Source organism: Mustela putorius, unplaced genomic scaffold (assembly GCF_011764305.1).
Source record: "Mustela putorius furo isolate JIRA1106 unplaced genomic scaffold, ASM1176430v1.1 tig00003976_pilon_pilon_pilon, whole genome shotgun sequence".
Taxonomy (NCBI): domain Eukaryota; kingdom Metazoa; phylum Chordata; class Mammalia; order Carnivora; family Mustelidae; genus Mustela; species Mustela putorius.
Genome location: NW_025422118.1, coordinates 2484133 through 2502800, shown reverse-complemented (window position 1 = coordinate 2502800; position 18668 = coordinate 2484133). Strand labels below are relative to the sequence as shown.

Genomic DNA, 18668 nt, shown 5'->3' with positions numbered 1-18668 from the left:
ATCCCCTCGGGAAATGCCCTGCCAAGTATCAGCCAGCTTCCGCTTCAACAACACCCCCCAACCCCCACCCTGCTTGGCCCCACTTCCCGACTGAGTCTGATGTCAGTCAGCTCCAGGGCTCTGGAGGAACAGCTTACACAGCTGCAGACCTGAGCTGCTCTCTCCAGCATCTTTGTCCAGTTGGTTGGCTTTAGGCTTTAGGCTTCATTAGAGAAATCTAACATCTCTGGAACTTCGTAATCTTTTCCTTGTCTTGAGTTCAGATCTAATTCCTTAATTTTCTACCCACTCATTGGGTACATCTGTTGCATCCAAGCACACGCTCACACACTCCCTCACACACACTCACACTCACACAATCACCCACATTCTCACATATTCTCTCACGCACTCGCATATTCTCACACACTCTCACACCCATGCACACACACAAACACACATATTCTCATAATGCTCTGGCACTCACACACACACGTGCACACTCACATATTCTCACACACTCCCTTATACATATACACTCATATACTCTCACACCCACACACCCACACACACAATTTCATGTATCCTCACAATGTTCTCTCACACTCACACATGCACACACATGAATACACTCTCACCTATTCTCACACACTCCCATATTCTATATACTCTTTCACATTCACAGACACACACACAAACACACAATGTATCTCTTTTTTCATATAACAGCCTTCCAAAGATTTGCCCCTGAGCAATCTCTTTTCCGCATTGAACCACCTCTGTTTCTTTATTCTCCCTCTAAAGAGAGGCTTGTCATGGCCTTCCCTGTTCCAACCTCTGGACTACGCCTCCTCTAAATCCTTCTCATGGTGTGGCAACCTCTGGCCAGCCTCCAATCTGGACAAGACCTCCACGCTGAAGTCTGCTGACCCTCCAAGAGCACAGCGGGCCTGGAATTCTCCTTAAGCTTTTGTCTTATAGCAGGACGTAGAAGAGCATGAATGGGAACAGAGATTCTGAAGCACACTCACCAACAAGAATGGGAGCTGGTATTTGTCCCAGCAACTCTGTCAAGCATTTCAGAAATTCTAGTAAACATGCTCCCATCTGGAGAAGACAACTGCAACCACGATAATTCTGCAGGATACCCAGTTGATGCTTGAGCAAAGCACATCTTGAGTGGGCGGAAAGGTAATGATTCACAGACACCAATTGCTCACCCTCATCAGATGTTGTAGCTGGAGCTGGGGAAAGCACTGAGTTGTGCATCAATTTTCCCTACCCAGGTATCAGTACAGCTCAAGAGCCTGTTATTCCAGGAGGGGTAGCTCACATGGCATATCTGAGCAGGGCACTTGCTTCTTTCCATCATCTTAACTCAGTTGGCTGGGTTTTATATGTTCTTTTTATTTCTTTTGTTTTCACTACAGAAATAATTTCAAGCTAAGCTTCTTGATGAGGCAGAGATGTTCCTGGATGTGCATAAGGCAGCCACAGCTTAGAGGGTGATGTCCTTCAAGAATGGCCACCGCAGGCAGCAAGAAGTGATGGCAGGCCATCCGGGCTCTATTCAGGGAGCTGGAGGGACTGAACTTAGTAGGTCAGGAAATGCACAGCCTAGGTGTTCTTTTCTCATGCCTCTTGGTCCTTACCCTTACTGACAGTATGTGAATTTGTGTTTGAGACCAAGCTTCAACCTATATCCTGTCTGGAAACCAGGTTCCTGATTTGTTCCTTACACCTGACTTGTAGCCCAGTCCTCTTGTCTTAAATTATGATGATCTGTCACACTCTTTTTTTTTTTTTTTTTTTTTTTTTTTTTTTTTTTTTTTTTTAAAGATTTTATTTATTTATTTGACTGTACACTGAGAGGCTCCCCGCTGAGCAGAGAGCCCGATGTGGGACTTGATCCCAGGACCCTGAGATCATGACCTGAGCCGAAGGCAGCGGCTTAACCCACTGAGCCACCCAGGCGCCCCTGATCTGTCACACTCTTAACAGCCTTTACTTTCACCAGCCTGCAGCCAGGGGCCTGCCAACACCTGCCAGCCTTCCCCTGTGCCAGCACCCAGCTTGTTCTCTGCAGGATCTCTGTGCCTAGACTCCCCATTGCTAAGCTCCCCCTCCTATTAAGCCTTCAGATCTTATCCTTTGCCATATCTCCCACCCCCTGCTTATCGTCGTACCTAATGACTCACCTGGCTCTAGCAGGACACACTGCTTCCTCTGCTCCCTGCCAGTAGCTGGGTTGACACCAGCCCAAGCCCAGGGACCAATTTAGCTCCCAGACCCTCTAATTCTGTCTAGTGTTGCCATTCTCCAAGACCCTTTCTGCTGCAAGCAGCTTTAGAGAGAACAGATGAGAGCCTAAGCTACAGAATGGGGATACACAGCCTGGGCACTGTGAGTTAGATGAGGAAGGGAGATGCTGGCATAAAGCAGCTGAAATCTGTTTTCCCAGCTCAAGCTACAAGCTGATAGAGCTACTTACCTCGCACCCCACCCCCATTCCCATCTAGCCTAACTGGCAACCTGATTTTGGTCACACTGAGGACTGGGCCAGCTCTGTGGACACCAAGACAAAGTCATGAAATAAAGGTTGTAGTTTAAGTGTTCCTGATTTTTCCTTTGGCATATACTGATAGGAACTAACAAATTACATCTAAGTTATACTTACCAGATTGGAGGGTATCTGAATTCAGGAAAACAAACTGGTGCTTGGTTATCTGGAGAATGTATTTAAATTCACAAAGAACCATTTGTGCCATGTGGCGATTTTTTTTTTTTACAGAAAATAATAACTCTCCCCTTTGCTAATTGACATGATAAACAAAGATAGAGCTCCTCCTCTTCCATCACTATCTCCAAAATTAAATTTAACAGCAATTCTCTGCTTAAGCAGAAAGAAAAAGTGGGCTAGTTACTCATTCGTGGAAAAAAGGTAAAAATTTTCCAGTGACTGTTTCTTTGAGGTGTCTATTTTAAGAAATTTGTTGGGGAGTAGGTTACAAGGTGAATATCTAACCTTTTAGAGAGCAAGAATCAGGAGTTTCAACCGAGTGACTGCTTATAAAATGCTAAGACACGGTGTGTGCCCAGGAACAAGCCCGGTTCAGCTCCAGATTTCAGGTGTTTTGCAACCCCATCCTATATCTGAATGTCATAGCCACCTTTACAAAAACAATACCCTTTAGTTAAACTAAGTAGAAAAATATAGTGAAAAGATTCCTCGCTATTCTCTAGGTGAAAGAAGATATTTTTCTTAAGGAAAACACTGGTGAGAATAAAAGTCAAGTATTGTTTTAGGCTCCCTCCAATCTCCAAAATACCATTTAAAAAATAATTACGCCCACAATTTATGCACGATTCATTAGACAGAAAGATAAAAAGCACTGCTACATTTTAATTGCATTGGAAGAGTAGACATCATGAAATATACCCCCAACTTCTTGGGATTACAACCCAGCCTAGGAATGTCTTCACCACAATTTAAACCCTGTCTAAATAGTCTAACTTGATTCAATTATAATATTTTAGTTTCATAATTTGACAGACTTATGAGGAATTATTTTAGTGATGCATTTACAGGGTGAAATGATTTTTTATCAATAGTTCAGCTTTTTGTTGTGAAAGTGAACAGGACTGAATTACAGACAACAGCAGGAACTGTCACCTCTGGGGGGAAAAATAAAAATACAACTTAGCTGTCTACACAGTTCCCCTCATCCCCACCCTCACCAAGATAAAGGCAGGATGACAGGCTGCGTTACACAGACACAAGCAGTGAATCGACCCACTAGACACAAAACACCACACGTTAGCCATGCAGAGGACACACTGAAGCTATGGAAAAAACAGCATTCATTACATAATAGGTACCGTATCTTACATAATATATAATCAGTGTGATAGACAACACCTTGCAGGTTGCAAACAGCCTTGCAGAAGATGCCAGCTGCTGAATTATTAATCTGAAGGAGCCAGAGTGAGAGAATGAGCCCCTGTAACTGTACTGAATAGCCTATGACAGCAAAGTCTGCGGGGCTCCCTGTCCATCCCTTTAGGTTTCGAAGGGCATCTACCTTTAGACTGTACTCAGGCAGCCTCTGCCGAAGAGGGAGCACAATTAGTGGGACAGGCGCAGCGCCCCGACTTCATGGTCGCCCGTGATCACTATTTCCACACATACCTGTGGTCTTTAGTGGGGTCTTCTCTCCTAGCAACAGTTTTAACCTTTTGGCATGGATTTTGCCTTGATAATGTGAGTCAGCCACCACTGCCGAGGTAAAGGACATGTTACAGAGCGTACAGCACTTATTCTTATCAACCATATCGGCGTCATTTCCCTACGGAAGAAAGAAAAAAAAAATAACATTAGAGGGAATCCCAAGTCCCAAAATGTCTTTTTTTCCCATTCCATTCTGTTGCAAATGAGATGTAGCACAGATTTTTCTCACTGCAATGCAACCTTTTTTTCTTCATGACAATCACCATCAAAACATTTTCAGGTAGTGACTTCAACCTACATTATTTAGTGGGTAGTAGTGCCAGACCCAGGGAACAGAGGACACGTGTGCAGATATGAGTTGCGGAAGGAAACAGGGCCCACAATGAGGCGAGAGCACATTGTGTCTGGCACCGTGAGGGAGACCGTCTCTATTTGCACCCATTATGCTCATTAAAGTAAGTAAAATATCAGAGTGCGGAGGGCCTGAATTATTTAGCAGAAATTATCATTTGGCATTCAGCTCTGTCTTTCACCAATTTTAGCCTCACTGGGATACACAGCCACATGTTCAAGATCTTCTTTTTTAAGATTTATTTAAGGACTTGAACATTTTTCATAATTAACTGGAGTACAGATCATAAAGTTATGATGTCCACGCTGGCTGAATTTTCTAGGAGAGTTTGTATAATTTCCTTTTCTTTGGGGAAGGTGATTCGTTAAACACAGCACAAAACACTTAAATCCAGCTTGATTTTTTTATTCTTCTGTAAGACAATGAAAGTGAAGCATGAATCAGAAAAATAGAAATCCTTTATTAGATCATGTGACCTGGCTATTGTGCACAAAGATCATCAATTACACACGTTATACAAGGGGAAGATTACCACGGGCTCCCTTCCTGCTAGTGAGAAACTGAGGGTAAGGCAGACTCTCAGATAAGGAGTTAATGTATTCCGTAATGGGACAGCAATAGCGAAGCATCTTTCTATTAAAGAACAGCCTTGGATGAGGACCTGGCCCCACATTAGCCCCTTCTCTTATTCTAAGCAGGGCCCAAAGAGTGCAATTGAAAATGGCATGAGCAGAAGGATGAAGGTGGGGATAGAATGGAAAAAAAAAGGGAATTACATATTTTCTGCAGAATAAGAAGATGTCCAGACTGCTGGAGAGAGTGTTGCCTTGCAAATTATGTGGCAGTCAGAAAAAAAAACTCCTTTCTCGTCAAGGCATTCATCTGCAATATCTCTCTCATAATTAATGTTCATCTTTGGGAGGACTATTGGTGGTAGGGGGAGTACCTACTGCCATTTATTCTCTTGACTTAGATTATTAAATCTTAGTTTGCCTCCCTGACCCCTTTATCACAGTTAATAGGTGAGAGTTGAGTAAATATATTGCTAGGGGTTAAGGGTCATTGAGAGGAAATGGACCCCATATAGAGACGAGGAGCTTCCCCCAGAGGTCCTTTCCTGGACTGAGACAAATATTTAGGGCAGGACACCTGGTTAAGGCATGAGGCTACGTCTCCTGAGTCATCCTTACTGATGATATTTAAGGTTTTGAGTTGTTTTGAGTTTTCCCTTCACCCTCAGTTAATACATACATACATATTCATACATACATACATACATACATACATATATACATACATACTTGAAATCACTAACGCTTTCACACCTTTGTGCTATATACTATGGAAACTAACTAGACCAAGTGGTACAGGGAAGAATTAGCTTTCCTTCACTTACCTCTCCATCCATACCTAGGAGATGCTACAGAACCCACAGAGAGAGTTAGAGCCCAGGCATACCAGGAAATTACAAATCCGGGAGTTACTGAAGGGTTTAAGCCCAGTAAATGAAGAGTGGATACATGAAAAGGGCTGAAAGACCCAAACTGGTACCTTACATATATGTTAGGAGATACTGATCTTACATTAAAAAAGAAAGAAAGAAAGAAAAGAAAAAGAAGGTTGTTAAGGTAAAAGTCGATGCTTGAATTACTCATTTTTTACCTTACTATGCATAATTTAAGTCAAAGCACGTAATGTTTCTTAAAATTAGGAAAAAGCTCTATACCTATTTACAATCTGTGAATCCCTTCTGCACTTCTAGCAAAAGTGCTGGCCAAAGCTGGCCCTTCTCCTTGGAACTCTTAAGATGCAGACATTTCTATAGAAAGCCTGGAAGCCCAACATAGGGGCTGGTATCAGTAGATGATGTATACTCAGAAATAGCTTCTAAGGCAAAGACCTGCCTTTAAATGGGATAATGATCAATTGATTTATGATCAGTGATGATCAACACTCGTTCATTCAACACATTTTTAAGGGCCTGCCAAATATGGTAGATGATGTGTTAGATGAGTTTGACTCTGTTCTCCACTATTAAGAGAGAGCCGAATCCTAACCACTAGACCACCAGGGAGTGTCTGTTCTCCACTATTAAGGAGGTTGGGAGCAGGAGAATTAGAAAGGGCATCAGAAAAAAATAAAAGGAAAATAGTGCAATCCTGAAAACTTACTCTGCTATTGGACTCACACTCTCCCAATAATAAAATTTTTAAAAATGTAAATTAAGGCTGTTTGTGGGGATTTTCATCTCCAAGCCTTTCTCATGCCTTCCTTATCACTTCTTGTCTAATCTTGTCTTTCCAGAATGGGTACAGTTTAATCATTACTTCCTTGAAATTAAGCTTTTCCTGCCTCCCTCTATAAAAGTGAGCATCAACCTTAGGTCTGCTATGTGTCTTGCACATCTTTTATAATAGAACACTGAATTATTACCTGTGTTTGTTTCATCTTTGGTCCTCTCACAAGCCTACAAAACTCCTTTAAGGTCAAGGAAATCATTTCATTGGTATTGAAGCCCCAACACCCAGCACAATGCCTGTCACACAGGGGGAATTATAGATGATCACTGAATGAGTGGGGCTCAGGGTTGGTCTGTGGTGGGATTAGTAAGCCTGACATGAAAATCAAAAGAGGAGATAGGGGTGTCTGGGTGGCTCAGTGGGTTAAGCTTTTGCCTTTGGTTCAGGTCATGATCCCAGGGTACTGGGATTGAGCCCCACATCAGGCTCTCTGCTCAGCAGGGGGCCTGCTTCCCTCTCTCTCTCTGCCTGCTTCTCTACCTACTTGTGTTCTCTCTCTCTCTCTCTTTCTGTCAAATAAATAAATAAAATCTTAAAAAAAAAAAAAAAAGAGGAGATAGATAAAGCAAGGAGGTATAGTTGCTAGTCAAAATCTTTCAGACTGATAGGACAATGGCCAGGAAAAGAACCAGAGATATCAACAATTTATAAATTAACTTCAAGGTTTATGTAGGGAAACACTGTCCTAAAATTTATGGCAGTTTCATCATAGTTTTAATACATAATCCTAGCTGTCTGCTCTCCTGGGCAATATGATCCTATAATCATATAGGAAAATCAAAGGATAATAAAGAACCAATAATTAAGCAAGAAAACATCATGGAATATAGCTATGCCATGAGTGTAGAAGAGGGACCAAGAAAGTTTAAGTCTCAGACAATAGAGAAACTATAGCAGTATCCTGAGAAGTTAGGCAGCCTTCAAAGCCAGCAGAACGTGTTTACTGGGTATTTTGCTAAAGAAGCCAATATGACTCACATGATACAAATGTAAATACCACCAACTGGACTATTCTAATAATCCTGGTAGAGACACAATACCCCAGAAAGAACCTCAATACTAAGCAAGTGCCTGCAAAATGGTAGAATTTAACTGTGTACTCTAGGCTATCTAAATCTCAAATTAATGGCTCCATCAAGCTATAGATCATACCATATTTACTGGAGTCTCCCACTGCACCCAGACCAATGCTGATATATGGCTCAGGGCAGAAATTCCGTAAAGTTTGATGAACTGACCTCAATGAATACTTTAAAAGTTTCTGGCTTAAGGCATTGAGAAAGGCCCCAAGATATCAAATAAATGAAGGAGAGTCTAGGATTATCCTAAATTATGAATTTCAAACTGGAGCCAAAAATTCAGACTTCTTCAGGGTAATGTACACATTGCTGGAAGAAAAAAAAAAAGTTGTGGAATATCCTAAGGCTAAATAGTCAAAGCATTTTGCAAAGGTAAGAAGTTTTCAGAAGAATTCAATTAAGGTAGAAAAAGCTGGCTGACTCTGGCCAGAAATCAAGTCCTGAAAGTCCTTTTTATAACTTGTAAGATTTTTTTGTTTTTGTTTTTGTTTTTACTTAATTCAGATAACTGCCTTCATTCTCCTTCAGGTGCATACAAAAAGCCTGAGAGGGATTTTTACTTCCAGAATGTCAGAGTGAGAAATTCTGTACAATTGCTCCTGGCAAAACAACCATAACTCCTAAAGATTAAAAAAATAATTCTTTAAAGTCTCTGGAAATTATACTAAGAGAAAACAGCAAATTAAGAAATATTTATTCAAAAAATGTATTAATTCCCAGTAAGAATAGTGAGTCTATGGCACTTTAGAGATAACCCTTTTCCTCCCTAGCAACTGTCCAGGTAAACATGACAGATGTTCCATTTTGATTGGGTGTGGTCAAGAAAATAGGGATCCCTCTCCTATCAGCTCCCAGTTAGAGGATATTAGGAAAGTCAGACCACAAACATTTACAGGCCTTTAGTTCCAAATGCAGAAGATAAATTCCTAACAATGCAGCCAGGAATCAGATATTCTCTTCCACCACCCACCCTCATTCATAGGACAGAAGAGATCAGATATTCTATTCCTCAACCCATACTCATTCATAGGACAGAAGCTCTATCCCTGGAACAGCAGACAAAGAATATTGAGACCTTGAGTGCTCTTGCCCAATTTGCTTGTAGAACCAGGGTTCCATGCCAGGAGAGACAAACTGAGACCAGACCCTGACACTTCTGCCTAGCCAACAAAGCAGCATTGTCATTCTAGGAGAAGCAAGCCACTGTCCCTATTCCTTACTCTGAAGCAGTGGATCAGAAATTTTTCTGTAAGAACAGATGGGGAAGAAAGAATCCATAAGAACAGAAAGCTTTTATACTCTTTCCACAGAAATCGGTATCATTTGAAACAGAGTTCTTAAAGGTTTAAGCCTAAGGTTGCTCTCAAAAACAATGATTTTGCTGGTAAACAATTAAGAGAAAACTGATAGTTCCATTAGAGCAACATGCTAAACCAGCAAGCTTACCAGAAAGAACCAGGGAAAGAGATAGCTCAGGAGAGCCTTTCTGGAGTCAAGAAAAACTTCAAAGACTTCACTCAAAAACTAGCCTTACAAAAAGTACAAAATTTAATTAGATCACACTGTGCAGCATCTATACTCCAGGGCATGGACAAAAACAACAGAGCAATCATCCAGCAATTAGCAGAACCTAAAAGATGAGTACTATTCCAGTAGTGGCAGGCAGTTTAACAGAGATCAGAGAAAGAAACAGTCAAAAAAAGTCCTGTACAAATCATTGCCATCCCACAGTGACTGTCTCGTCCCAAAGACTGAGCTAGTGAGCCAGGACATTAGTGGCTGCACATCTTGGAAAAACAGACACTATAAAATAGGCTTAGACATTAAAGTAGCCAAGACATTGGACAAATAAATAAACAACAAAAACAAGTTCTGGAGCATGGGGTAATCAGTACCCAGCATCACTACAATATGTTAACTGAATATTCAGTTCTCAACAACACCACTTATAAAACATGCAAAAAATTCAGAAGAATATAACCTATACACAGGAAAAAAACAGAAAGGGCTCAAATATTAAATTTAACTGGCAAAAACTTCAATGCAACTTCAGAGATTTGTGCTCAAATTACAAATGTGCTCAAAAACTTAAAGGAAATCATTCTTAAAGAAGTAAAAGAATATATGATGACAATGTGTTATCAAATAGAAATTACAGCAAAAAATCAGATGGAAATTCTGGAGATAAAAAGTACAATAACCGAAATGAAAAAAATCACTAGAGGAATTTTAAAACACATGTGAACTTGTAGAAGAAAGAACTGGTGAAGTTCAAGATTTATCAATGGAAATTATGCAATCCAAGAGGAGGAGAAAAAAAAGAAGAAAAGAAAATTGAACAGGACAGGTTCTCAGAGAAATGTGGACACTACTAAGTTTGTATACTAAGTATACAAACATATGCATAAAATAGTAATACCAAGAGAAGAGAAAGAGAAAGAGGCATAAAAAAATATACATAGAAATAATGACTGAAAACCTCCCAAATTTGAAGAAAAATACCCATCTACACATCCAAGAAGTCCAACAAAATTTGAGTAGGATAAGTACAAAATGTCCTACACTGAAATACATCACAGTAAAAATGCTAAAAGCCAAGAAAGGGAAAATGCAGAAGTAGCAGGATAAAAGAACTTATCACATACAAGAGAACCACAATAAAAATCACAACTAATTTCTCATCAGAAATAATGTAGGCCAAAAGTCAGGGGGGTAGCATACTCACAGTGCAGAAAGAAAAATCTAACAAATAAAAATCTTACATCCAGCAAAACTATCTTTCAAAAATTAAGGTAAAATAAAGACATCTAGAGATAAAAACAAACAAACAAACAAACCCTAAAAGAATGTGTTACTAACAGATCCACCTTATGGGAAATTCTGAAGCAAGTTCTTTAGGCTGAAAGCAAGTGATACCAGAAGATATTTAAATTCTTATGAAGAGGAAAAAAAGGCACAAGTCAAGGCAGATATGTAATTATTAAAAAAAAATCACTATAAATGTATATTTCTTCTTTCTTAACTAATTAAAAATTGTATGTACAAAATAACTATTTTTTGTAGTTGTTCCAATAACATATACATATATAATGTATTTGACAATAACAGCACTAAAGACATAGGTGGAAGCAAAGCTGTGCTGGAGTAAGGAAATGACACCATATTGTAATCCTCAAATCCACAGAAACAAATCATGAGAAGCAGAAAGGGTAAATAAGATTAATACAACAAACACTAAAATATATCCAGCTCACATTTCTTTTCGCAGCTTCTTTGAAAGATACAAAATTATATAGGTTAGCTGGGGCACCTGGGTGGCTCAGTCAGTTAAGCATCTGACTCTTGATTTTGGCTCAGGTCATGATCTCAGGGTCATAAGAATGAGCCCCACATAGAGTTCTGCATTGGGCTCTCCACTGACTGGGAGTCTGCCTGAGATTCTCTCTCTCTCTCTCTCCCTGGCCCTCCCCCCATGCTCTCTTTCTCTCTTTTTCTCTCTCTAAATAATAATTCTTAAAATTATGTAGATTAACAATTATAACAATATATTATTGGGTTTATAATGTAAATACATCTAATATGCATAATAATAATAGCACAAAATGGGGGAAGAGAGAAGACAGCTATACATTTCTATATCTGGGTACAATTAAGTTAGGATAAATTTCCAATAAATTGAGATATATACAGATATATACAGTAACCCCTAAAGCAACCACTAAAGAAAAAGTCCAAAATAATATAGGGAATAGTCACTAATGGAATTAAATTTTTTCAGTACAAAATACTTTAATGCAAAAGAAAGTGGTAAACAAGAAATAAAAGAACAGAAAGACACTATTCCTAAAAGTAAAATGGTACACAAATCCAACTGTAGCAATAATAACACTGTACTTAAAAATAATATAAAATCTAATAAAAAATAGTGATGATAAGATTAGATAAAAAGGAAAACATGACTAATCTATATGTTGTATCAAGGAGATACAACTTCAATGATAGCTTCAATGATACAGATGGATAAATGTAAAAAGAATTAAAAGTTATATCAGTCAAACAGCATCTACAAGAAATTTGTAGTGGCTATCAAACTAATATCAAAGTATGACTTTATTTTTTTTTTAAAGATTTTATTTATTTATTTGACAGACAGAGATCATAAGCAGGCAGAGAGGCAGGCAGAGAGAGAGAGAGAGAGAGGAAGCAGGCTCCCCGCCGAGCAGAGAGCCCGATGTGGGGCTCGATCCCAGGACCCTGGGATCATGACCTGAGCTGAAGGCAGAGGCTTTAACCCACTGAGCCACCCAGGTGCCCCTCAAAGTATGACTTTAAAACAAAATTTTTTTACTAAAGTTAAAGAAGAACATTGTGTAATGATTAAAGTGCTGAGCCACAAGGAATATATGATAATTATATATAGGCATACATATAACTACATAGGTAGTTAGAAAATTCAGGAAGCAAAAGTTGATAGAATTAAAGGGACAGCTAGACAATTCTGTATGTATCTGTTAGGTTAGGTTGTTTTAAATCTTCTTATTCCTCCTATTTCCTTATTAATCTTCTGCCTAGTCCTTCTATCCATTACTGAAAGCGTGGAATTGAAGTCTCCTTACTGGTATTGAAAATAAACCAAATTTAAGTTTGAAAAGATCTGAAAAAACACTTCTACAAGGAAGGTATATAAATGGCCAATAACGACATAAAAATATGCTTGACATAATTAACGATCTGGAAATGCAAATGAAACCACAATGAGACACCACTTCACAACCACCAGGATGGCAAGGATGAAAAAGATGGGTAATAAAAAGCATGAGCAAGGATGTGAGTATTAGGAGACCTCACACGCTTCTGGAAAGAATGTAAAATGCTGCAGCCACACTGGAAAGTCATCAGGCAGTTCCATAAAAGTTTACATACAGAGCCACCATATGACCTAACAATTCCATTTCTAGGTACACTCAATCTTTGCTACTCATACATATACATTTGCAAATTTACCTACTTGGAAATATTTCTGTGTAATCCCCAAATCAACACTTGTGGCATTTCTGTCATCATTCATGACCATGTGTGGAGGAACAAAAAGTCTGAGTCACCTGACATGCATGATTCCAGCTGAGATTAAACAAGGCGATGCCTTCTTGCTTTACCCCTTATGTTATATATAAGTGTTCTATTCATGGTCTATTTAGTGACACATATCTTTGCATTTCTGTGCTTTTTTTTGGTGATTTCACTGCCTAATGTTCTGAAGCACAAGAAGATCATGAGGTACTTTACAGAGGAAATACATGTGTTGAAAAGGCTTCACTGAGGCATGAGTGATAGTAACGTTGGCTGTGAGTTTCATGTTAATTGACAATACTGTACATCCAGAGTAAGGAAGAGGAAATCCCCTGATATATATGTGAAACCGCTCCAGAAAGAGCTAAAACATTATCTATAGTGCACAATGAGGCTATGGAAAGGATGGACAAGTGGCTAAATGTGTGGATGTGTGAGATAATAACTGACAGTAAGAGCATAATGAATACCATTGTCGTAGAACTAAAAGTCAGCGCTATTTACCATATTTCCCATCGTCAGGAAAAGGTTAGCATCTTCTCAGCTAGGGTTTTATTATAAAGAAGTATTACATATAATCAATAATTTGTAAGTATTATATTCAATAAGTCATCTTTAAATAAAAAGACACATAAAACAAATTTATGTATTGATCAGCTGATGAAGGTCTTGAACCAGCCACATGTAGGCACCTAACCCCATATTCCACCTAGAAACAATGGCTCAGTGTTTGCTAATTCAGAGTTGGTGACTTTATACAACATAGCTACCATGAAAAGTGAGAAATGAATATATACTACATGCAAGAGAAATAAAAATATATGTCCACATAAAAATCTGTACACAAGTATTCATAGTAGTATACTATACTATATAGAGTGTGCCCGGAAGTGGGAACAGCTCCTATGGTCATTGACTGAAGTACAGGCAAACAAAATGTGCTCTAGTCATACAACGGCATATTATCAGGAAAAAAAAAAAAAGAAAAAAAGAGTACCAACACAAGCCAAAAACACACACGAACCTTAAAAACAGTATACTAAGTGAAAAATACCAATCACAAAAGACCATACCCTATATTATTCCCTTTATATGAAATTTTCAGAATAGAAAAATCTATAATTCAGAAAGTAATTAAAGATTGTCAAGGAGTAGAAGAGCATGGATAGAGAGGTTAGGGAACATGGGAAGCAAACACAAAAGGGTTTTCCTTCTAGTGATGATGATGCTCTTGTTATTGTGATAGCTACACAACTACACGAATATAGTAAAAACCCTTGAAAGGTGTTCTTTAAATATGTGAACTGTAGATATAGATGAGTTATAGTTCAATAAAGCTGTCTTAGAAAAGAAAAGGCCTAACAGATACATTTATAGGATTTCAAAAGCCCAAAGAAATGACACTTGAAGCCTAAATTTTCTTTTCTTTTCTGGGCATTTTCTGCTTGAAGGCAGAGCCACTGAGGGCTCCCTTGTAATATTTGGAATTCATCTGAGCACTAGCTGGCCATCCTTGGAATTCTGGTTATTGATATTTATTTTGGCCAAACGCATTTTACAGCTATAATGGAATTCTACCTGCAGCTTCTACAGAGCTACAGCTAAAGGGAAGAGCCATCCAACAGCCCCTGCTAGAGCTGGAAGCAACTTTACTTCTCAGCACATACCCTATAGTGAGATGAACTGTCCCATAAATGCTAATTTTTTCCAGTGTTGTGCATGTTGTTTTTTATAGTCCGGTACTTAATTTTGAAAAAGAGGCAGAAACAGGCAAAGATGTCTCTTTCCCTTCTCTCCCCCTTTTTGGGACCTAAAGACCCAGAAGTCATGCTTCCTGCCTGACTGCAGGGTCCTGAGCAATCTTCTCTGCCACTGTCTTTCCATGCATCCTGTTCCATCCCATTTAGGTCAAGCTGTTCTCTCTTCTCCCAGTCTGTTCAAATCACTTCTAGACAGCAGGACCAATTTTATCCAGGGGCATTTTCAGGACTTCTGTGAACTTCATCCACACCTTCTCTGCTGACCTCCCTCCTGCAACATCTGTGCTATAAGTTTTGATTAGGTCTTGGCTGTTAATTGTTTTATTAGTGCTTTTTAAAAGATTGTCTCTCCAAAAACATCATGAAGACAAGATTAATTTTGGAATTATCTTTCCCTTCATCTCCATTGTCTGCCACGGGTCTGGATACACAGAGGAAACTCGGTAAGCATGACAGAAATAGTTGCTGAAGGAATGAATTGAAGGGGCCATCCATCCATTAACCAATTCTAACTCAGCCATGCAAATCTGTTTCCCACATAAAATAACCTCTCCTTTAGTCTTTACTAAATGTATTGCTTTGTCTCAGGAAAAGACAAATGTCGTTTGGCATAAAGTTCATATCCAATACTGATATGTATTATAGTGGCAATGACATGTTACAGTGTGATCGTGCCCACATGAAGAAGTGTTCTGCTGGTCAGAGAGGTGAGTGTGTCTGGATATCCCACTGAGAAGCTGTACTATCTACATCTTCAGAGTCTATATTAATGCTGGCATGAGTGTTATTTTCCACCATTAACTAGAGAGATACATACCTTGTCACTTGGCTAGAAACCATCCTCTCAGTGGATGAAATCCTCTATTTCCATAGTACTGGGGGGAAATGGTCATTTTTGACAATAAAAGAAAGATAGAAGGAAGATTTCTACTCAGGAGGGATGCAGAATTCACTGTGTGCCTTTGGTATTTGGAAGGCATTGGTTTGTTTTTCAGTCACTGAAGAAATATTTAAACAGATGGTAACCGTACTTATAAGACCCCAAATGGGAGAAATTAGCCAGGGCTCCTGAGAGAGGATAAATACATAAGTTAGATAAGCCCCACTAACAAAGAGAAGTAACTAGCAAAAAATGTTACAAATAAATAGATATGCCAGAAAGAACAAAGACGGTACGAGAGGCAGTTGGGAAGACAGGAAGACAAATGTCTGAAAACATGGATGTATCAAAAACTACCAAACAAACATTTTATTTCTTGTTTGAGACATCACTTTAAGATTGGATAGAGATGAAGCAGCCTTAATATTGGAATGGAATCCATAGCAGCCCTATTCACCATTATCAGGCACACCTTCAGACAACATACATGAGCACAGCTGCCATTTTGAGAGTCATATGTACTAATTAAGCATTGTATTAGGTGCCTTATAGGTTCTGTCATGCTTAGCTTTCCTGATGGCCCCCAGGTAAGTGTAGGATTTATTCTTCTTCCCTTTTTCCTCCCTTCTAAATCCAATGCATCCATAAATCCATAAACTTCTCCTCTAATTGTACCCCCAAACTGTCTACTCTTGATCTCTCAACCTACTTTTATGTTCTTTTCTCCAACACTCCTGTTCAAGCCTGAGTACATCTCTACTAATGCCCTTCTTTTACATTCTTCACAGAAACTATTTTGCATTCTAAAATTGCGTTTTTTTAAATTTTATTTATTTTTTAATTTCTTTTCAGTGTTCCAGAATTCATTGTTTATGCACCACACCCAGTGCTCCATGCAATATATGCCCTCCATAATACCCACCACCAGGCTCACCCAACCTCCCAACCCCCGCCCCTTCAAAATCCTCAGATTGTTTCTCAGAGTTCACAGTCTCTCATGGTTTCTCTCCCCTTCCAATTTCCCCCAACTCACTTCTCCTCTCCATCTCCCCATGTCCTCGTGTTATTCTTTATGCTCCACAAATAAGTGAACCCATATGATAATCGACTCTCTTTTGTGGATTCAAAAGTTGGGTATTGGGGCGCCTGGGTGGCTCAATGGGTTGAGCCGCTGCCTTCGGCTCAGGTCATGATCTCAGGGTCCTGGAATCGAGTCCCGCATCGGGCTCTCTGCTCAGCGGGGAGCCTGCTTCCTCCTCTCTCTCTCTCTGCCTGCCTCTCCATCTACTTGTGATTTCTCTCTGTCAAATAAATAAATAAAATCTTTAAAAAAAAAAAAAAAAGGTTGGGTATTGATCCTTTCTGATGGAGACATAATATTCCATTGTATATATGAACCATATCTTCTTTATCCATTCATCCGTTGAAGGGCATCTTGGTTCTTTCCACAGTTTGGAGACTGTGGCCATTGCTGCTATGAACATTGGGATACAGATGGCCCTTTTTTTCACTGTATCTGTACCTTCGGGGTAAATACGCAGTAGTGCAATTGCAGGGTCATAGGGAAGCTCTATTTTTAATTTCTTAAGGAATCTCCACACGGTTTTCCAAAGTGGCTGCACCAACTTGCATTCCCACCAACAGTGTAAGGGGGTTCCCCTTTCTCCACATAGTCTCCAACACTTGTTGTTTACTGTCTTGTTAATTTTGGCCATTCTAACTGGTGTAAGTTGGTATCTCAATGTGGTTTTGATTTGAATCTCCCTGATGGCTAGTGATAATGAACATTTTTTCATGGGTCTGTTAACCATTTGTATGTCTTCATTGGAGAAGTGTCTTTTCATGTCTTCTTCCCATTTTGTGACAGGATTATCTGTTTTTTGAGTGTTGAGTTTGAGGAGTCATTTATAGATCTTGGATATTAGCCCTTTGTCTGTACTGTCATTTGCAAATATCTTCTCCCATTCCATGGGCTGCCTCTTTGATTTGTTGACTGTTTCCTTTGCTGTGCAGAAGCTTTTGATCTTGATGAAGTCCCAAAAGTTCATCTTCGCTTTTGTTTCCTTTGCTTTCAGCTAGGGTAACTGAGGCAGAAGACAGAATTAGTGATCTAGAGGACAAACTGATCAAGAAAAAGGATCAGGAGGAGGCCTGGAACAAACAGCTTAGAAGCCATGAAAACAGAATTAGGGAAATAAATGATGCCATGAAATGTTCCAACATCAGAATTATTGGAATCCCTAAGGGGGGAGAAAGAAGGCTAGAGGATATAGTTGAACACATTCTCCATGAAAATCTTCCCAATCTGGCAAATGGAACCAGAGTTCATGTCCTAGAGACAGAAAGGTCTCCCCGCAAGATCACAGAACCTAGAAAGACCTCGAGACACCTAATTGTGAAACTGATGAATCATAATTTTAGACTTGAGCTCTTGAAAGCAGCTAGGGAAAAGAGATTCCTTAAGTACAGAGGAAGGCCCATCAGAATAACATCAGGCCTGTCCACATAAACCTGGCAAGCCAGAAAGGGTTGGCAAGATGTATTCAGGGCACTAAATGAAAAGAACATGCAACCCAGAATACTTTATCCAGCAAGACTGACATTCAAAATGGATGGAGAGATAAAGGCTTCCAAGACTGGCAAGGTATAAAAGAGTATGTGACCACCAAGCTTGTACTACAAGAAATATTAAGGTGGGGGGGATTCTATAAAAGAAGAAAGAACCCAAGAGTATTATTGCACAGAAATATATGGAGACAATATATAGAAACAAGGACTTCACAAGTAACACGATGTCAATAAAAATGCATCTCTCTCAATAATCATTCTCAATGTGGATGGCCTAAACACTCCATAAAATGGCACAGGGTTGCAGATTGGATAAAACGACAGGATCCATCCATATGTTGCTACAAGAGACCTATTTTGAACCTAAGGATACATCCAGACTGAAAGTGAAGGGACAGAGAAGCATCTTTCATGCCAATGGGCCTCAAAAGAAAGCTGGGTAGTGATTCTCA

General features: G+C 39.4%; 1 protein-coding gene across 1 annotated transcript in view; it reads right to left on the bottom strand.

The window, feature by feature from the left end:
- Window positions 1–18668, bottom strand: part of ZMAT4 (zinc finger matrin-type 4) — a 362525-nt gene that overhangs the window by 159606 nt on the left and 184251 nt on the right. The window contains exon 4 of the mRNA XM_045070975.1: window positions 4169–4325. Coding sequence (XP_044926910.1) covers window positions 4169–4325 — 157 coding nt within the window. The remainder of the gene's footprint in view (window positions 1–4168; window positions 4326–18668) is intronic.